The sequence below is a fragment of the Fistularia commersonii genome, chromosome 11, assembly GCF_037954325.1.
Source record: "Fistularia commersonii isolate RoL2024-O1a breed Wild chromosome 11, RoL_Fcom_v1.0, whole genome shotgun sequence".
Classification (NCBI taxonomy): Eukaryota; Metazoa; Chordata; class Actinopteri; order Syngnathiformes; family Fistulariidae; genus Fistularia; species Fistularia commersonii.
This window is the reverse complement of record NC_141294.1, coordinates 4455106-4477770: the sequence shown is the minus strand read 5'-3', so window position 1 is coordinate 4477770 and position 22665 is coordinate 4455106. Positions and strand designations below refer to the sequence as shown.

The following is a 22665-nucleotide window of genomic DNA, read 5'->3' as shown; positions in this document are numbered from 1 at the left end:
ATAAGCAGACTGTGTTCAGACACAATGCAAATTAAAGTGAGCTTTTGATATTTTTCATGACTTCAAATGCAATGTAATCATTTGAATAGTTACTAAAGCCAAGACTAATCTCGTTATGGCCATTACATTCAGTCGGCGAGCACAACATTCTGGTCCTCTTTGGGTTCCCGCTATGTCAACAACCCAGAGATAAAGTGAACCACTTTATGAGTGAGCTTTGTAACTCATTGAAACCTCATATCATTTGCTCGTTTATGTGTTCAAAAGCACATATTCTCAACTGGATTGCTACTGTAATGCGTTGAATTGTATTTATTCGATTTTTTTTTTTGCCTTTCTTTTCCCCTCAGTTACCAATTCATGTGAGTGGAATGCGTTTCTTCTCTTACTTTAACAAAGAATATAAAGGGGCGACTTGTGAATCAACTTTTCAGGCTATGACACTGATACACTGAATGAAGATATACAAATAAAGGAACTAAATAGGTTCAGCTACTGACATTTTAACCTAGAGGAAGTAACATGGCTTGCGTGTAGGACAGATACAACCATAAATGGCTGCGAGACCGTTATAGCTCATCTTTTATTACAAACAAATGTATTTTACAGAGTATTTCAAACATATAACCTGACAGCTCCCTCCACAATATACAGACACTTCTTTACTTTGCTATCAGTCTTACATATTGGTTATTTAGTGATGTAAACAGCATACGGTTTTCTGCAAATGTGGTGCATTTCAATGTTATTGTTGCATTTCAGCACTTAGTGGGTGTAAACAAACTTCAGTTTCCACTTAGAGACGGACATCGCCGCTGACACAGAGCGCATGCCCTCTGTTAAACGTCTCTGCTGAAAAGCTACGACGAAAAAAATGCGAAAAAATACTTGAAAAGAAGGCGAGTTTAGAGATGCAACATGAGGCAGAGAAGAGGAGACAAAGATGGGCTGAAAGGCAGACAGGTGTTATGTGAAATTACAGGCTCCCTTTTCTCTGTGTGGTTGTGTGGATTTCGCTGCTCTTCTACTTCTCTCTAGCTTCACCTCTCTCAACATCCATCTGTAATCCTCTCATTTTTCCTGCCCACTCGTCCACCACTTTTTCTCTCAGCCCACCTTTTGGCTCGGCGTGTGCGTGCGTATGTGTTAAAGGGATGATCTTTTGATGCCCTCATAGTGTTTGAGTGCTCTCTCTCTCTAGTTTCAGTGGTTGGCCATTGTGTTTGGAGCCGTCACACTGCTCTCCCACTCACTCCATCAGAAACTACAGGCCTGTGTAGGGGCCTAAATGAATATTGATTCTCCCTCCAGTGCTGAATACTGCAGGGGGAAAAAAAAAAAAAAAAAGAGGATGAGTGTGTTAAAGGCAATGAGCAGAATGGGCCTGATGGGGAGGATGACGATTAGGATGATGGCGATCACGATGGCGATAATGATAATGTTGATGATAATGACTGCGTAGTGATCAGAAAGCATGATGAGAATTATCATTCGATCCATGTATGTGCATGCATGTAGCTCGTACGATGGGTCCGTTCTTTGCGCGTAATCACAGTATTGAATGTTTGAAATGGCAATCGATAATAAATAGCGGTGTGTAGCGGCGTGGGAGAAAGAATGGGAAAAATGTGGATGACGCAAAATTCGTCTTGATTTTTATTATCGTAAATTAAAATGCATATAGTTTTTTTCAAAGCTGAGGTTACAAGTAACAGTCCCTAACGATTCCTCCACTCTTGCACAAAAAAACAAAACAAAACAGAAGATGCGTTTTTAAATTACTCAAAATATTGCTTTGCACCTAATTAGATTCTAATAATTACAAAAGATAGGAAGGGAAAATGCACAACGAAGTAGAGAGACATTAATAAACCGTTACATTTTCCTACCGTCACAAAACAAAGCTTAAGGTTATATTAAACGAAGAAATCATGGCGAAAAGGAAGTGCGTTTACAAGAAACCTGTTGTTGCCTCTGAAGAGCATAATACATATTTTGCTTTTTGATGAGCCATTAAACTCTCAGCATATTAAAAAAAATCAGGAGGAAATATCCATTTCATTTCATATTCATTGCCTAAAGTTGCATGGCATTAATCAAGTGGTTAATGTAGTCCTCGTGGATGTGAAGATTGCAAATTAACTCACTTTGCTGGAAAACCTCTTTCCTTCGCCGTCCCGCTAAACATCTATCTAACCGAACACAAAAAAAAAAAAAAAAAAAAAAAAGAAGCGGAAAAAAAAAAAATCAAACACTAAAACCGAAGTGGAAGAGAGGGGAAAGGGGGGGGGCTCCCGACTGACGATTTCCAAACAGATATTTCGTCGCCTCTTTCTCCGCCTTATCCTTCTAGAACTATATTATGCGGGGCTCCGTCCAGATAAACCACCATCTCCTCCTGAGCCTGCTGCTCTGCCTGCTGCACGCCCTCACCATCTGCCACGGGCTCTCCATCATATATGCCTTCTTCCACCTGTAGGGTGCAATTGTCCAGCTCTGTCACGATGTAGTGGGTGCCCTCATCATTGACAATGACCTGGGTTAGACCTTCCTTCATCATCTGGGAGGCGGCGAGCTGCAGAACTTCTTGCATTTCTTCTTGCCTGCTCTCGTGGAGGACCTGCACCTCTTCCTCCTGTTTGACCTTAGGCTGCTCTTCGCTCTGCGCGGCTTGGGTCATCCCGGGGGTTAAGACCCCGTGGACGACGGTCGCCTCTCCTTGCATTTCCTCCTGCTGGCCCATTTCGCTGACGGCGCTGAGCAAAGCGTCGAGGGCCGTGGACGACTCCGACACGATGTGACTCGGTCCGGGGGCTCCGACCGCCACCCCGCCTTGAGCCACCGCCCGCAGCTCCTCCCTGGCATCCCCCGATTCCAGCACCACGTACTGGGTGCTGCCTCCGGCCAGGTGGGCTCCGGCGGACGCCACTTCCCTACCCGAGGCTATGACTTGTCCGTCTTCCGTGATGTGAAGAACTTCCGCCACCTGGCCGGCCATAGCCAGTGTCTGCAGGGTGGCGGCGGCGGATTCCTCCAGCGCCTGGTCGATGGCCACGTCCCCTTCACCGTAGCCCTGGATGATAATAACTTGCTGGACGGGTTCATCGTGGCTCGGCGCTTCCAAAGAGCCCTTCTTGTGCACAGGAGACCCCACGGACTCGGACTCTACAAATGCGGCCCCCTGGCCCTTCAGACGACACTCGAAAGACTTCGAAACGATACCTGAAGAACCACAAAGACACATTCTGAATTAGTTCGTTATCCAAGAACAACGATGTTTCTTTCATAGAATGCATATAAACAAAAAGGAAGAAACTGATAAATAAATAAATCTCACTCCTCAAATCCAAAGAGGAAAAACATTAATAGCATCTGAGAGAAAGAGAAAAGAACGAAGCAGCCAACAAAAGACACAAAAAACAGGACAGTCTGTGTTAATATAAAAGGTGATGTAACACGTCACGTATTTGAGTCACTTAATGCTTGAAAGGAGACAGAATATGGAGATATTAGGCTGGTGGAAGAGTGACGCGAGATGGCTGGTGCTAATTGAGCCACGCTGTACCCTCTAAGATCACAGGTTGCCATGGTGTTTCCAAGGTGATAGGACCAGTGTTAGAAATGCCACTGTTTAAACAACACCAGGCTCAGACACTTGTAGGCTAATCTATGCAGAAAAAATGGGTATTTGAGACTCTGAAGAGTAATTTAACACCTTAGTTTCTGAGCAAAGATGCACTTAAGTTACAAATACTAAAAAGCGCATTGCACGGTGAAAGTATCTGACTCCCCTTCTATGTATTATTGTATTTTTTTTTCATTTATCATCCCTGAATGTTTATGGCTTCTTTAATCCTTTGAGCTTAAATATACTGCAATGAAAGAAGCCAAAACTTCCTGGGTGAGAAAAATATGTTTTCGCGTTTATGCGTATTTTCTTTTATTTCATAGGAGCAAGTTTAACACGGCAAGGATATTGACAAGACCACACATTCCCCAGTCTAAGATAGAGTAAGCGCATCAATCACTGATATTGCTACCCCCCTCTCGCCCCCCTGCCCCGACATTTAATGTCCTGCAGTCAGAAGTGAAACAGAGTGATCAGAAAGTTGAACAGCGCCGGAATCGCATTTGTTTCTTGCACTCCAAACATCCACTCACGCAATCCCGAGGTGTACCGGTACTTTTCATAGCAAGCGTCTACTGGTGTGTGAGCATAATAATCTGGCAGGGATACACCCCCCCCTTACAGACAAGTGCATTTTACAAGTCGGCCTATAAAAAGCACAGGGACTATATTTACAGAATGTTATGAACATGTCTGACATCACTGTAAACTCCTGGTAATAACACAGATAATAATGGGAATTAAAAAAAACAGACAAACTTGTCCTTCATTGGTGGCAAGCCCGTGTAGTGCAACTAAGTCAAACACTGCTTTCTGCTTCTTGACATTCGAAACATTGGTGTTTAATACAGGACACGGTTTTTTCTAGAAAAAAATGCATTCATATTTGCAAGAAAAAAATGCAATATTTCTTTCACCATTTTATTCCAGGACTTCTCAAAAGTCTCCCTTGCTAGTGTTCACGCTTTCACATCACAGGGAATTATCCTAAGGCTACAATAGAGGTTGTTGTTTAACTTTAAGCACACACACACACACACACACACACACACACACACACACACACAGAAACTTTCAAATGTCACTGAATGTAAAACAATACTAGGTCTGCAAACTGAGTGTACTACCGGAACTGCAGAGCATTTTACTCAGGCTACAGCTGTTTCCTTCACAAACATCATCACTTTTTACCCCACTTAAAATGGTCTTTTCTGTGTTGCTTTACCAGAAGTTACTGCAAACGTTGAACTTGTTGCGATCGGAATAAATGAGATCTGATATCGGGGCTTGTTAGATGATGGGATCTCTGTTCGGAACGATAACAAGGACTACAATTTCTCCGTGGCTAAAATGCATTGTGACCGGTCGCACCGCTTGGTGGACAAATGAGTTTCATAAAATCTGTATGTGAAAATCAACAGAATGCCACCATGACATCCTGCTAATGAGAAGACAGTCAATTAATTAACATTTAGCTATTTCTTGTTTTTGTGATAGTCTGTCTCATGTTTGTTAATCTCTAAAGAAATCTACAATGCGCAGTAAAACCACCTTTGTGTCGCGTTACGTAACAATGCATGAACATGAAACGTGTTCTGTCGTGCAATGGCAACAAGTGTATGCAAGCAAAACAAAATTTTTTTTTTTTCTGTTTCTCAAGTGACAGCGGTTTGTGTGCGCGGGGAGTCAGCAATGTCGAAGACAGCCAGAGGAAGTTGGCATTTTCAGCAGCAGAGGTTACCTATCTACACCCAGCTACAGGGGCGATGCTAACTGCCTACGCCAAAACACTGTGAGCTCAGAGGTCGGCTGGAGAGGACAATAACTCAATGGACGTGCAGTTCCTGCCGCATTACCATAAAACCTGTTTGTATGTGAGAAAGAGGGAACTATATAGATGTTCAGCTCAGTAAAACACCAATTCTTCCAGTGTAAATACATGTAATCTCTTTGTGTGTCTGTGTATTTATTTGTGCGTGTATGTTTGGTGCGGGTGTGTCTGAATTCACACGCTTTCTGCATGCGGGTGGGATGTAAAACCCCGGCTTTGGTGGTGTGTGTCTGCACAAGAAGTGCTTCCATCAATCTATTTGTATATGTAACTTCCTATACGTGCCTTCTTATTAGTGTGTTTTGTGTTCTGAGCGTGGTAAAGCTATGCATTGCTAGTGTGTGTCACATTAGCCATGGGGTGCTGTTGGCGGGTCCCAGTGGCAGCCTGCTGTGGTTTATGGAGTGTCACTCAGTCGCCGCAGCAGTGAATCAAGTTAATGTTGCAGATCCCATCTCTTCAGTTGTCCTGTGCTCCCGGTGGAAGAACAACATTTGAACAGCGTGATTTGGCCCCGGCGAGAGGTTGATGCCTGTTTAATATGTGTTTCAAGTGTTCTGACTGACTGATTCCTTTAACAGGAAGTAGGAGAAAGTATCGCAGGGAAGGAGGTGGGCTGCTTTATTGACTGAGATGTGAAACAAGCTGGAGACTCAATAAGAGAACTAAAACAGAGAAAATAAGAATACACGAAGACTGCTGGTGTCATATGAATTTCTGAACCGACAGAAATGTCTCAACGAAACTCGTGAAGCGACACTTTAACGGTGACTAATGATAAGCACATGGTTATGTGAGCTACAACTGCATGCGAACCTCATAGATTCTAATTTAATAATACAGAATATTTTCAGCTCTGTGTGTCTTTAACAGACACATATACAAACACACACACAAAAGGCTAAGCTGAAAAGACATTTGCCATTTTGCCTGGAGCAGAACTTATCCATCTACATATAGCAAAGCTATTTACATTGACATCCGTGGCCATATTTTAGTGAAAGACACATTGATATTGTGTTTTTTCAAAAATTGTGATTTCTCTTTCAGTATCACAACGGCCGATACTGCGCGGTTTCATTAGAGTTAAAAAGGTGGCTGACTTCACCAAGGTCAATACTTAATAAACTTTTCAGCTTTCGCCATAACCATCTAAATGGTTAAATACTGCTTTCAACAAGAAAAAAAAAAACATTTCTTTTTCTTTCCTTTTTATATAAATATCTAATATTAAAGGTTAGAAAACACTTCTATCGCAATTCTGTCAACAAAAATTTGAATTTCTTTGATGCATCTAATTCACATGATGCTGGAATCAGCGCCCCGCAGAGAACGATTGTAAGTAAGTCTTTAAACTATTTAATCGGCGGTCCATATACATTGTATTTTACTTCTGAATAAAAAAAACAAAAAAGAAAAAAAAAAAAAAAAAGACGTGGGGTAATAAAAAGTGATAACAATGAAGCCTCATAAGAACTGTCTTATGCTTCCCAAGTGAGCTAACCTCCTAATGGATGAAATTATAGTGAAATTAAAGTAAAGCTGATTTGCTGAGGACTCCTCTGACACCCCTTAAAGGACCCTTAGGTGAATCCCTACACTGTAGTCTGCTTACAATTTGTGTGGCGGTTGTGCCGTACAACAGTCACTGTGTTAGTGTCAGGTCAGTGCGGGAGCCTCTCCGCTCACTGTGGGCTTCAAATGCAATTATTGATCATCGGATCAATGGGCTGGCCAGTGGCGGGGGCCCAAGGCCTCTAAGTGGCATTACTTCAGCTCGGAGAGGCCGCCAAGGGAGCGGTCAGACAGCACTTACCAGCAGTTAGAGAAATTAACCTTAACACTGAGACACCGGCACACACACAATCAATTACACTCGGTGTAACACAGGTCAGCTCACTGCACATGTAAGCTTACTTGTACATGCATATGTAATCAGGTGAGCGAGTGCGCGCGCGTGCACACACATGCACATACAAATAGTCGCACACACGCACACACACACACACACACGCACATTTTTTTTAATGCTGGTTGTACTTATTCTTTAATCCCTGAACCTAAATATGACCCTCATCTTAACCTGAATGTACCCCATAGTAAATCCAAATTGCTTCTCATGCGGTCAAAAGTACACACTCACATGCACCCATGCATGCGCGCACACAGAGGCACAAAAAACCCTGAATAGGCAGTGCAGTAAGCAAAGTAAATTAAACTGTATCAAACTATAACACAACGGGAGACAAAAGAATATGCTCGGCAAATCAATTACAAGGTCAATGGCAGGACCATGAAAGAGCTCAAGCTTATGATCAATTCTTAAATACGGCACAAAACCCTTTACAATCCTTTTATCGAGTGATTACCTTCAACCATAGATATGAGACCATTTCTGTAAAAAGAGTGTAATGGAGATTCCTAAACCCGGCACACATATGGCGATTATTTGTTGGGTGGAATTTAGTTTTACAGAAGGGGTTGAGCTGTGTTCATGTGTGTGACACTGACACACACTTTTTGAAGGTGACACTGTTAAGTAGATAAAGTGTCAATTCCGGGTGTATCCAGGTCACCGGGGAGGGCCTGTCATATGAGAATTTAGGCTGTCTGCACGGGTAGTTAGACACAATTCTGTTTACAATTAAATTTCCATGTGGAATTTATGCCTTTCTCCTAACTATTTACAACAATTGCTCTCTGTAATGTTTTTATTTTTAGGATCATTTTCCTTAACTGCCTATACGGCTTTATGGAGTATTTTCATGTGGGTTTGGGCATATTTTGGTATGTCATTTATTAGTACACTAGGCCTCAACTAAAACACAAGTATAAGCTTTTACACAGAACTACTGAATATATCTAAAAAAATACATACAGAGTTGAACATGTTGACGTATTTTATGTATCTTATGATCTTTAAGATCGTTATTGCTTTTAAGTCAAGGAATGGTCAAATGTATATATATATATTTATATATATACATGTGTGTTTGTACACAGAATATGTTAAAAGGTACATTAGGTGGATGACTGAGTGTTCAATGTTTAAAGAATGATACACTATTTGGGTTTATTCAATTAATTTCACTTCTCTGCATTCTGCAGATACTGTCAGCCAGTTATAATGTTTTTTTTTCCTGATTTATTTCGTGGTACATGGTGACCTTATCTGTCTTGCACTACACACCCGTGAGGCCTCAGGCAAAGCTGCATGTGTTTCTTTGGCGTGTTTGTGTAAGGAGGGGCTGAGCGCGCACGCACAAACTAGCAGGTCAGCTAAGGTCCGGCTAGTGATAGCTTTGCATTGTCTGGTGGGGACGGCTGCTACTGTCACCTTTACAAATGCCATGAATCAACACCAGGCAGAACAGGACAGCAGACCAAAAAACAACCAATTATACAGCAGCGGGATTGACACAAGGTGGACAGGGCATGAGAGAGATGGAGACAGACTGAACACACCCCAAGGACGAATAAACAGGAGAGAATGAGGGCACAGACTGACAGAGGAACTTCTAGGCAGACACTGACACTGAGGCAGTGGATTAACAGTCCAGTATTTATAACTGTCAGGAGAAAAAAGGCAGAGTGGACAAGTTTAACACAATACTGTCACAGAGGACGCTTGTCTCTGCTTTGGTACGCCAGGTTGAAAGAAAAAAAAAAAAGGTATTACCAGGATTTGGGAGCAACCAACCACCATTTTGGGAACTAGCTGACCCACACCTATTTCTGTCATGAGCATTCATACTAACAGGTTGTACTGGATCTTGCATCATGAAATAATCTTACAATAGCCTGGTGATGCATATTCAACTTTAGAAACAATAAACTGTGTTTGTACAGGAGGTAGGATATGCTCATACTGAGTAAACATAATAGCCTGATGTGTACAATAAAATATCAAGCCAGGGCACACGCACACGCACACACACACACACGCACACACCCACACACACACACATAATACTGGTCAGAAGGAGCACAGGACAGTGTCCTGCTCTCAGCTCCTTTTCTGCTGACAGAGACTGACCCACAATGAGTATAACTAACTCTGTTCCCCCCTAAGGTCACAAGGTCTGCAGCCTCACAGTAGAGACAGTGAGAGCGAGAGAGATAGAGAGAGAGAGAGAGCGAGTACTTTTATTTTACTTGATACAGGTTAGAGTATTAATTGTATCCCATTAAATATCACTGGAGGTTAATTTCTTAACTTGAAGGCGTTTCACAACTCATCCGAGAGGCTTCTTCAACCCTTCAGGGTGAGGGATGGGAACTGAAGAAGCCTCTTGGATGAGGGGTGAAATGTCTTCAAGTGAAGAAATTCAGGTCCACGACGGGAAGATTTCGATGAGAATTCATCATGACCTGGATGACCCGGATCACAGATTTCAAGAAAATAATAAAAGAATGTTGGTAAATATTTTTTTTGGGGGGAAAAAAAGAGATGTAATAAAATAAAGAAAAGGCTCATAGATTCTAATGCTTAGTAGATGCATGAATAAAAAAAAAAAAAAAAAAAAAAAAAAAAAAAGTTGAATTATCTGACAACAGATCGTGTGAAAATAAACATAATCAGTCACCATTCAGAGGCTAACCAGATCTAAATGGCGAGGGTTGGCCTGACTATCCAGTAAAGTCCGGGATGCTCCTCTGCAAGATGAAGGGTGAGCTTACCATCACAGCGTAGAGTGAAAGCAACCTCATGGAAAACAATGAGAAATTATCAATGTGTTTCTAGATAAACAGCCACCGAGATTGCAAGGGTGTTGTGAATGTGTGTGTGTGTGTGTTGTATTCAAACAAAGGGAGTCCTCATTAATCTTAGCAGTCTTTCAATGTTAGAGTCTGTCTGATGCTCATAGGCTTGTAGCACCTCAAGACCGAGGCTAAATTACCACCCTTGCGTCAGAGAATCGACGAAAAGATTTCCAACTCATAAATGACAAACCGAGTACGCATTACTTAATTGCTTAAGTGCTGCTTATTTTTTCCCAGCGGTGCAAATCTCTGCTATTTGCTCAAATGAAGGTCAGATATGAACACGCTGTGACGGACAGATATAAAGGAAGAGAATCAGAATAATCAAGAAAAGCGAGATTTTCGTGCAAAAAACCGAGAGAAGTTTGACATATGAAACAATAACAAATAACAAAGATCCTTCTCCCCCATCTCCCTATTAAGTATTCCCTCTCTCTTTCTGGCCTGTTTCCGTCTTTCTCTCTCATTTTTTTTTCCTCAAAATCTCTGGAGGTGGACCTTTGATTGCTTCTTTAATTAGCCATGTCAGACAGTGTGGATTTACTAGGGATGTTGAACTTCTCCAGATAATTACATGCCTTTCCCTTTTTTGTCTATTGCTACATTCATCCCTCCATCTTCCTTTCACTCGGCCTCCCTGTCTACTCCTCTCACTCATTCTACCATGATTTAATGATTAATTATGGATGTGAGTTTGAGAATAAAAGATTTTTCGCTAATCAAAATGAAATTTCCCCCCATTCTGGTAATTACAGTGTGAAGATGATGTTGCTGATGTCTTTTTGTTTCCGAGGCTTGGCCTTCGCAGTGATCTGAAGTCTGTCAAGCCGGATAAAATGAATAATTGTAACATAATGGCTGCTTCAGACCGTCTAAAAACTGGATTAAGTTGGGGGAGAAAAGGAATAAACAAAGAATGTGGACGAGGAGGGAGAGGGAGAATGCTGTGGAAGATGTTTGTTCAGAAGCCTAGAAAGAGAATCAAAGGCTTGCCTAAACCTTTAAGCTGGAGTACAACCAGCAGTCAGAGGGGGAAGGCTTTTCTTTTATTGAGTAGCAGGGCTTTAGTTTCAAATCACAAAGGTTCAATTCTTGAGAATGGTCATTCTTTTAGACTTAAGTAACAGGGCTAAACATCACAGATAGGGATTGTGCTCTTGATATTTTTAGTGAATACTAATCTGATCAGACCGGTGTGGTGTAAGAGTCTGGCTCACCCTCTTTCATAATTGAAGCCCGTTTGAAACATAAAACGATCGTATCCGTTTAAAGGTATTGATCGCTTATTGTGTAAATCTCCTCTTTTTCAAAATACGTATACCGGGGGGCAGACAACACATTGATTCTGCGGGAAATTTTCGACTCTGCGTTTTGTTACTCAACTGTGTGTTCATAAATGGTCTTGTTTTATATAAAACCCCGTGGAATGCTTGCGAAAACCTTGAAATGTAGAAAATCGGTACTGACGTTGGTGCTTTTCAAGGGAACCTACCACCTGAATTATCTGACATACTTTAGGAATTGGTGCAGAATGAAACCAATAATATGGAATCTGATTTACAATTTATAGTGGAACATTATTTGATCTCTGCCGACAGCAAACAGGCGGAGAGAAATAATCAACGATATAATTGAAAAAAAATGAGTTGAGAAAATGAGCTTAATCGATCCCCCCGGAGACGGTGGTCTCCGTATCTGAAACTTTGCGAGTCATTTGAGAACATACCCCTTACTGAAATGAGCCGCTGACAATTTCATGAAAATTTCAAAAAAAAGGCCGGGGATGCTTTTTACAAAGAGCGGACTTAATTTCATTCTGTTTGTTAGGCGTGTGATTCCAAGTTAATAGTCTTTCTCCTTTTCTTTCCATTTCTCGAATGTCAGCTGACTAAATCGGGGTCCGGCCATTTATAGAGTATAGATGACTTGTTCCTATTGTTACCCGAGCGACGCGCATTCATACACAACGCGTAATCGCAGACACACATTGGTGTTTAGCTTGGTCTCCGATCCTCCCTGCCATATTTACTGGGTATTTACCTAACAGAGGCATGCTGGAGATATTTATCGTCCTGATGGCTCTATATATAGGGCTGAGGAGCTTGGTGAGAGGAGAGGCAGGCGCGGTGGGAGGTTGCTTCTCTAATCTCCATCTCCAGGCTGACAGGCCTGAGAAGGCCCTAATGAATGGCTCTTTTCATCTGCACGCCTGTGTGTATGTGACAGTATAAATATTTAGCAATATTGGAGTCAGCTCGTGATTTTACACAGATGGAGTGATTGATGGCTCAGCCCCCTGACGCATGCCAAAGACCATCCTGGAGATGTTATATAAACCACAGCCTCTCTCTCTCTCTCTCTCCCTCCATCATCATCTCCACCTCACTTTCTCTCTATCTTTCACACTGCCTCCTCTGCTCTCCGCCTCCTTCCCAGCTTGTCTTCTTGCTGTCGATCCGCCCTCTGTGGCTCTGCCAATTTGCTTCACTGTTGAATTTCTATCGTACAGTGTGGTGTCTATGGCTGTGTGACAGGCTAAATCAGAGGAAAGTAACTTGACAGGAAGGAAACTGAGCAGATTGGCAATGACATGTTACAGTACAAACAAGTTCAGTATACTGAAACTCTTAAAGTATGATATTACTTAGATACTTCTTCCCCCCTTGGAATCTCCTTAAAAATTAACTTTGACATTTCTAATTCACCCTAATCTAATTGAAAGATTTTTTTTTCTTTATTATGGCATATGCATAAAGCTCTGGAAGTTGTGAGATGTTTACATTGTAGCACAAGATTAAGAGCATGATTATCACGAGTAAATAATTTTCGTGCTGATAAGTTTTATTCCCAAGCTCTTTCTTTGTCTGTAAAGTCGTTCAAAGAAACGCACGCACAAAGGGGTGGAAACTTTTCACTTTTCAATCACAGGAACCAAACATTCACAGCGATAATGTCAATACTTTGTTCACCTGTTTCAGCTGAGGAAACCGGAACACAAACACACACCCACACATACATAACTTACAATAGGTGACGGGATTATACATGTAGTTGTCATCGCTCTGCAAAGTGTGTGTATGTGTGCGGGTTTGTGCGTGAGAGTGCGCGTGCCCCGTGCAGACCTTCTGAATACCCAATTAAGGGAAAATACAGGGCCAAATGTATATGAGGAATTTAAGGGGGGAGGGACGTCGAAGATGTATTAACCTTGTAATTGCCTGTGTTAAATATGCTCCTCGGTAATGAAATTTCCTGCTTTAATTTGAAAAAATTGGGGAAATATCTTCCCTTTTTGGCATAAGTTTTCTCTCTTAATTGCATTTAAAACTTCAATTCCAAACACCCCCACCGCTATTATGGGGAAAGGAACAGCAATGAACAGCCACACCTATTCATCTAACTGTCCTTTATTGGAATTAGCATTCAAATGTGATCGGTCGCACTGTGTCTTAGCCAACCTTGTAATTCCGACAAAATCCACTCCTTTGCAATAACTACAGTGCCCCTCATGAGCACTGCCACCTCCCTTTTGCTTTGAGAAGTATTGATTTTTATTTGTTCTTTAATGAGAACAATTAGTCTTTTCCACCACTGCTTCATCTATCACTACCATCTTCTGCTCACTCCGACCAATGTCCATTCTGCGGGCAGAGAACATATACCGTAATACTTTACACAGCAAACACAAGCTTGAAGAAGAATAAAAAAGTGTAGTTTTAAAGTTGAGGCAAAAAAAAAAAACACACCATTTGAATCCTTGTCAAATAATGCATGTTGGAGAATCACACTTATGATTTACTGGTGCCTGACACTGCTCGGGATGGCTGCACCGAAAATAACTAAAGTGCACTTGGGAAAGTCAGACTTTAAATGAGACCGGTGGCTCTCTATCCTGTTACATGCCCATTGAAGCCGTGCTATGAGATTTGAATAATTTTGAAAAAATAGTGGGAAGCCTTATTTCTTAAATGGGTGATAAAAGTTTGCTTTGAAAAGAAATGTTGTAAATTGCCTAAAATGCTAAAGATTACTTGAAAAAAAATGTTCAAAATGATGCCTTTCTTTTGCGAATGATCCGAGCCTTCATTAATTTGATGCAAATCTGCACTTGAGTTCTTTGTAATCCTGTTAACAGATGTAAGAAAGTTTAACTGAAAAACACATCCTCCTCTGAGGTGATGAGACTAAATCCAATTGCATTTTAAAGTATGTGTCTTTATAAACAAATGCTACAGAGACATAAAACACTGCATCTAATCAATCAATACAATGCCACCTTGATCCGAATTGATATGGTAAGGACAAATTACCAGGCTCTAAATGTCTAATGTTAATATATGCTATGAAATGTGAACACAATAAATCATTTGCATCTCTCCATTAGGGATACTTTAATTTCCGTTGTGACAGAGGAGTGGCAGGTAGGACTGACTAGCTGTGATCAGGAGAATTTAGCCCTAATAAACCATCTAACTGACAGGTTGATTTGTGACTGACTGACTGGAAAAGTGCCTTGTTGCTTTCTGAGTGTGGCAGTTTGTGCATGTGTATGAGCATCAGTATACGTTTGTGTGTGTGTGTGTGTGTGTGTTTGTGACGTCAAGTCCTATTTCAGCCATGGCCGGTGAGGAATGAAGCATTTGAAAGAGTCCATTTCTCTTGCCGCGCAGCCTGAGCCTTACTTACCCTAATGATGTATAATAGCCTGCAACTACACTTAACCTGAGCATTACTGTGGCAAAGACTGAGTGGGAGAAGCACAGGCACACGCATATACACACAAAGGTCTAGTTTTCTGAGGACGCTGTTTACCAAAGACTGTGAGGGCAGGAAACGACCTGGCATGTTGAGAAATGAAAGACTCACAAATTGCACTCCATCAAATCAAATCAAACCAAACCATAAGAGTGTATTAACATTGACAGCTGTATCCTGGTTTTCTCTGATCCGTCTCTCGCACTTTACACAGCTGCTGACTCACTCGGTTGCTACAAGCTAAATGATACAAGCATTCTGCCTTTGTAAGCTCTTAATTAATGTACATTATGCTGGATGGATGTGTGTGTTTATACGCGCAGTATGAAATCTGGTCCTTAACTTGTTTTGTATTCATTAGGAAAGACAAGAACGCGCTCATCACTTCATGCAAACTTTCTAAGTGACTCCGTGAATGTGTGTGTGCGTGCCCGTGTGCGTGTTTTCGTGCGTGCAAGACAGGTCGGAGACAGTGGAGAGACAGTAAATGACAGTCACGTGAGGCGGCTACTGTATGAAACCTCAGATCTAATCAATAGGAGTGAGGAGGACGCCAGGCGCCAGCCAGAGGGTCACCACTCATCACTCAGGTCAGCAGCGAACACACACGTGTGCACACACTCACACACATGGGGAGGGCACAGCGTGGGGCACATTACTAGACAAGACTATGAGGAGGTAGAGAACGGGTCAGAGAGAGGTTGAAGTACATAGCAACAGAGAGGGGGTTGGATCAATAGCAAAGATTGAAGGACCTCCGTAATACCGGAGGAGTCACAGATGTCCAGAATGCAGCTAAGCAGGGCTAGGAGACGGGTCAGCGGGGTTAAAACATCCCCGCACCGCAGGGAGGAGGCATCGACAGGCCATAAAAGAGGTGAGGGAACAGCGGAACTGACTAATTTTGATTCTCATCATGGTTGAATATGATTGCGGTCAGCGAGCGGTATCATTGACATAAAAAAAAAAAAAAGAAATAGAAGAGTTTAATTACCAGGTTGTGGCTAGAAATTAACAGGTTTACTGCGATGACAAATATGGCAGGCTTTTATCAGCATTTGCAGCAGGAGACAGCCTGCTAAGCTGTGGGGCCTCAACTAAAAGAGAAAAAAAAAAGGGGTGGGGGTACCAGAGGCGATGTTTATGTGTCTGTGTGTGTGTGTTTGTGTGTGTATATGTGTGTGTGTGCCCGTGTGTGTGCTGTGGTTTTACACACAAAGAGAAACATGGATGGAGAGATGGACGAGGCCTGGTGGCATTTAGCCCTGTTCTATAATGACACTGAGAGCTGAGGAGGAGACACAAGCACAGTTATTGAATTATTGAAGGTGCACTGTGAGGCATAAATCTGCCATGGAGATGCCATACTGTTGTAGCATACATGCGCACGTGCACAGCTGCACACACACACACACAATCACACAGAGGCCACCGACACACAGTGAGGCTGGCGTGACGACTGCAGGCTTTGACTTGCTGACCTTGAGGTTGTTAAAACAAGCTCTCCGTCAGCTTTTCTGCAAAATATGTTTACCTTGTGAGGGAAAAACCAAGTGAGGGAGAGAGAAAGAGGGAGATAGACAGAAGGAAGAAAGATCTGAGTGAAAGTGGATGTGCCCTGTGGTGACATTGCTGGAACAAATAGAGCAAATCCATCAATTCTTCCAGATTCTGAAGCAAAATGAAACAACAATGTGACTCCCCCCTTCAAAAAAAAAGGAGGAAAAATATCTGCACACTGAGGAAGAGATCACATAACTACAAATATACAATTTGGGCAACTATACATTATCACTATGACATAGAGGACTGTAATAAAACATCATATTATTGTGAAAGAACATACCTCAGAGCTTACACATAGTCAAACATACGTTGAAGCCTGCGCACACACTCACACACACATGCATGCACACACACACGTATGCACACACATACACATGCAGGCTCGCGTGCTCACACCTGTACTGAATGGAGTTGGAAATAATATATCAGCCACCAATTACTGATGTTTATCTCTTAAATAAAAAGACAGAGTATTGCTACATGCATGTAGATATCATGATACAGAATGTGGTAATTTCTCTTTCTTCCTTCTAGCCGAGAGATTTTCAACGCACACTGAAATACATTTATATTTGTATTATTATTCTTGTATCTTTGCAGAGATAGGGAACTCTACGCCCAGTCGTGGCCCAGGTGAAGCCAAAAGAAAACAGGATTTCTTCAAAACCGCTGCATGTGTCGTACATATGTGCGAATGTTACGTGTGATAACAAAGTGTTGCAAAAAATATCGTGATGCACATCTGAGTCAATTTGATGCCGTTCATTCTTGCATATTTGTTCACTTATGTGTGTGTCGGTGAGGAGGATTGTGTGTCCTGTCTGTGTTTGGCCGAGGGGGGGACTCGTCTTATTAACATCATCAGTCTGCATCATTACTAGTCTGCCTGAGTTGGGCAGCAGGTGCTATGAGAATGCCAGGGTTACAAACGACCACAGAATCTCTCTCGGAGCACACACACTCACATATATGCGCAGACAAAACACACACAGACGGACTCTGATCCCCTCCACCCCCCTTTAAATCCCCAAAAGGGATGTGGGGTGTCTGTGTCTATCTGTTATCCAGTGGGTTACTGTTCGGTGTCTGTCCAGGTTTTCACTGGGGGGGATGGACTCCATCCATTTTCCTGACAAAAGGCCTTTGATGCACAGCAGAGGCTGGTATAAACTCAAGTTAGAGCAAGAGAGGGTCCCAAAGTCAAAGGAGAAGAAAAAAAAAAAAAAAACTCAAGAGAACCGAAAAATATAAAAAGGCATGCAGGCCATACGTATCACAATGGAAAATGCACAAAAAAAATGATATAAATTCTCAGGAATGTTTAGGTGTCAAGGGCTAATGTTTTTTTTGTTTTTTTTTTCTCGCGTAGACTGGTTGTCAAATCATTAATATACAGCTGAGACTGTACCTCACTGTGTGATCTGGAAGATCTCCACATTGAACATAAAGAGTCTTAGACCACTTCAACGTTAATAATTCTTACTTTTAAGTAATTACGCATACAAGTACGATTGTACCAGAACAATACAAATATTTAATATTCCATCATCCCATAAATATCAGAGTGGTCAATACGCTGAGGTTCGATATCGACTGATGGATATTTACACTGCTGAGATAAATGCTGACAAAATGCCCTGCCTTGTTATGGCATGAAACTGGAGAATGGCAGTAAAAGCCATATGAATGGGGACTCGCCTGATCCTAAAGGCGCCTGTATGGCACCACCCATGACACCATAGATGTGTCAAAGACAACGGACACTCAATACAGCTCTATACAGCGCTCCTGTTCCCACTGTTATGGATTATATTGCCAGAAAGCATTCATTTAAGATGTTCACATTGATCTGGCATTGACAAACCATTTCATATTAGGCAGGCTTTGCTCTCGATGACATCAAGGGCAACCAGATGCACTTTACTGCTTCAGGCTAAATTTAACCTCCGATCCATTCAAATATGACTCTGTCAAAGGCTTCTTCTGGCTTCAATCATTCATCAGAGGGGTCACTTTTAATAAACAGAAACATGTGAACTTGTGAACTGAAATTCTTAAGAAAAAGAACGAGCAAAAAGAGAAAAAGAACAAAAAAAAAAAAAAGATTTTTACTCACGGGCATGAGGAATTAAATATAGTTAGTTTTGTGCGCGATCTGGTTACATTCCAAGGAAAATCACCTCAAAGCTGAGCTGGGTACACCTCCACATAAATCTGTATTAGCAAAATATTGACCTGACTTCAATTCAATTTAAAAAAAAAAAAAAAAAAGAGGAGAGAATGGTAGGGAATTGCAAAACAAAATGATAAATAAATAAGAGATTCACAGCAGGACCAAATTGTATTCAGCCCTCTAATAGTAAAGCCGCAGCAGAAATTAATGTTGCTGGTTAGTTAGTGCTGTTAATTGGGCGTGCAAAATTAAAATGTTAAAGTCAGTGTTAGCAAGGAATGCAAGGAAGGCCCCTCTAGCTGAATTTGACCTAACAGAGCGTGCTTCTTTTCCTTCCTTCCCTCTCTGCTTCAAGTGTCTCCAAAACTAATAAAAAGCCCCCTCACAAATCCCCCCATGAAGCCCTTCATATGAACTGTCACATTAATAACACTGCACTCGTATTCAAATTTTCTGTCGAAAAGCTAAAGAAAGATTGAATGCCCCGCCATCGCGTGGCCAAAGATTGAAGACGTGTCTCATTGACATTGTTAAAAGTTTATGAAAATATATGAATTCTCAAACGTGGCGGGCTGCCGTGCAGCTCCACTCCCAACACTTCTGTTAGAGACCATGGCTTTTAATCAAAATGATTGAATACCACAAGTTTGGATTCAGGGATTTTAATAGAGGACGGATAAAGTGTCACAGTCCAGAACTAGAAAATCCACTCGGGGATCACACATGCATGCATAAAACCGTTCCACATTTTTCTTTTTTTTTTTTTAAACCATATTCGTCACTAGTAGGTAACATGTTTTCCTCTTTGCTGAGCGCTCGGATAAATGGCATGTGAGCTGACTGCATTGTAGAGTAGGTGACGGTTAGTCTCCTGGCCCCGTTCAGTTAGTCTGCACACTAATATGAATCTTTTTTGGGGCAAGATACATATAGTACTGGTAAACAACTAGTATAAAACAAATGTGAAGATGAATAGAGTGACCGGTAGCCTGTGTGTGTTAGTGTGTGTGTGTGTGTGTGTGTGTGTGTGTGGACCTTTGCAGTGTGGTGTTGGGTCCATGTAAAACTGCTCTCCAAAGGCAGGGAGCTGACACTGAGGGAAAAAAAAAAAACTCTGCCCCACTGGGGATAGCACATGCCATCTCATTGGACCACATACTGCATTTCTTTGCTCACACTGTAGGAACTTAAGCAAAAGGATACTTGTTTGTGCCTAACCACCATAATTTTCTGAATTTATATAAACTAACCTTATTCCCACTATGGCAATTTGGGCCTTCCTTGGCAGTAGGAGGGTAACTACATAGAGGACTTGTAAAAAAAAAACAACAAAAAACTCCACTTCAATATTAAATAGAGTCCTGAAGTAATAGAACATGACATTTTATTAAATTACACTTTCAAAATGATCATGACATTCAGTGTGATGATACAGCCTCTTTGTCAAATGAGGAGTTTTACATTTCGGCCAGCTAGTTTCTAGATTTTGGTGTTCGGTTTTTGAGTGGTGTATTGTTTGAGATTTTTTATTTTTTTAAATTTTTTTTGCATTTCCTTGATATGCCATCTGAATTTGCCGTACGTTTCTCTTTTATAATCAGCGTCAATCCTGTTAAATTTTGTACATTCGATGCATTTTCCCTGTGTATCAATGCTTAGTTTTCTGTTGTAGTTTATTCCCGCAGTGTTTCATTGTCACTTAGTGTTCTTGTAACTTCCTGTGTTACTGAGGAGTTTGGTTCTAAATGTGTCATGCTCTAGTTTACTTTCTGTCTGTGTCTGTTCTCCCTCAAGGAAGTTTCTTCTTTTGATCACTGGCGGTATCAGTTACTTAGACCTTGTTTGTGTGTCTACAAAAAGTGACATTTTTCATTGCCTTTTTTAATCAAAAACGCTTTTCAAATAGAGCTTTGTAATAAGAGTCCTCCTTAACAGATTGGCAAAGTTACTGACATTGCTGTCATAACTTGAGACGAACAAACGGGCATTTGTTCATTCAATATCCAACTTATCGAACAGACAAGAGTAAGCGTGGTGCTTGAGCCACCAAGATGTCACTGGGCACGAGGCAAGGTACACCTTGGACCGCCGTCAGTCGATCACAGGGCTACACAGAGAGACATCACACACCTGGGCAATGTAGGTGTCTCCAGTGAACCCACTGCATGTTTTTGGAAGTGTGGGAGGAAACTGGAGAACCCTGAAGAAACAGGGAGTACGTGTAAACTCTATACATAAAAGGCCTCCTGTTGGAGACGAACCAGGAAGCTCCTTGCGGTGAGGTGGAGGCGCTAACCGCTGCGCCTCGGTGCCTCCCACAAACAAACAAATGTAAATGTGTTGAAACCGGTAGGTGGCGGTGTAGTTATGAAACCGAACAACGGTGAAACTGAATAGCACCACCTGCTGGAAGGCGCTGTTTTCTCCAACCATCAAGAATTAAACCCGAACACGTCGTGAAGTAGAAAATCGCTCCTTCTGCCATTCTGTTCAGCTCACCCGCGAGAATCCCATTTTGTCAGTTTACACAGAAATGCCACTCTAGGAATATTTGCTTTCAGGCCTAAAAAAGCAGATGTCATGTAAACCAAAAGTCCGAACCAACGCTCGCAATATTCAGCAAAAGCCATTGTTGTATAAACAGCCATTCAACCCTCATTGACCCAGTCTGCTCCTTGTGTCTCCCCTCAAATTAGATCCTTGACTACCCTCATGTTGTACACCAATCCCTGGTTGTCTTCAGTAAAGATAGCATTGTAGTTTTGCTTCTAGTTTTATAGTCTTTTACAGTGTAGCTACGTTGATCTTCTGTTTTGCTTGTTCGGTCTCAGTATTCTCAATGGTTCTTCATTGAGTATCCGATTTGTACTTCAGCTGTTTGCTTGAAATTACCTTCACCGATGCACCGACTACTTTAGATTCCCACATTCTCCTCTTACTGTTAATCCTGCTTTTGAGTCCTCATCAAGTTCTTAAAACAACATGACATTTTACCTTAGCACCAAAGCCACTGGGAAATGACACACTTCCATTCAAATCCTTTTTCAATATGACTTATTCGTCTCCGAGGGTCACAGGCTTGAATTAACCCCCCCCCCTCCCAAAAAAAAACAACCAAAAAACAGTATCTCAATGTGTTCAACAAAGAAACAACTGAGAATGCGATAATTTCTGTCAACGACAACACCTGAATTGGTGCCCAGCTGTTAGCAGGGCCACCGATATGCTGATGCGACGGCTAACATTTTTGGAAATTACAGGCTTTGCATTTTTTCATCTTTGCATTTCCAACTTCTCTCACAATAAAGTCAGGCTGATGTGGGTGAGGGGAGCTCAGAGAGTGGCAAGACAGCTCCATAGAAACAGTGAGCATTAGAAACAGAGGCATGCAAACTACATGCACAAACATGTGAATGTTTATGTAGCTTAATGTATGTGGGTGAAGGCTGTTTCTTGGCCAATGGAACCAGTTTTCTGCAGCAGCATCATTGTCTTAGCCTTCTTTTAGGGGGCTGACGAATGCTTACATTACAATCATGATTGAAATTTATTCTTTTATCAGATGAAGATTTTGTCTCCAAATGTCATGAAGGACTAGCTGAAGAGCAGGACAGGACTAATATATTGCCAGGCAATGCATCATAGAAATGTGCATTTATTATTGAGTAAAACAATGAGAGCCACTGAATATGCCGCATTTGACATGTTTTTATCATTGTTGATGCCAAAGAGAAGAAAAAACAAATATATCTGATCAAGAGATTCAATGAATATGATTTACAATCTGAGGAGACTGCTGGCTGAGACTGACACGGGTTTAGAATATGTGCCCTCTCTCCCAAAGCTGCACCAGGCTGTGTTTTTGAACTGCTACAGGAGGCTCCTCGAACAAAACCTTTTTGCATTGATTACTGCGGCGCAATAAATGGCGTGGTTACAGCGTGGGGA

General features: G+C 41.6%; 1 protein-coding gene across 2 annotated transcripts in view; it reads right to left on the bottom strand.

Annotated features, from left to right (window-relative positions):
• Positions 1-565: 565 nt before the first annotated feature.
• The window catches only part of znf407 (zinc finger protein 407), a 138406-nt gene continuing 116306 nt past the window's right edge, over positions 566-22665 (bottom strand). For both annotated transcript variants that reach the window (XM_086154599.1, XM_086154600.1), the window contains one exon: positions 566-3222. In XM_086154599.1, the coding sequence (XP_086010725.1) occupies positions 2342-3222 (881 nt within the window). In that variant the 3' untranslated portion in view covers positions 566-2341. The remainder of the gene's footprint in view (positions 3223-22665) is intronic.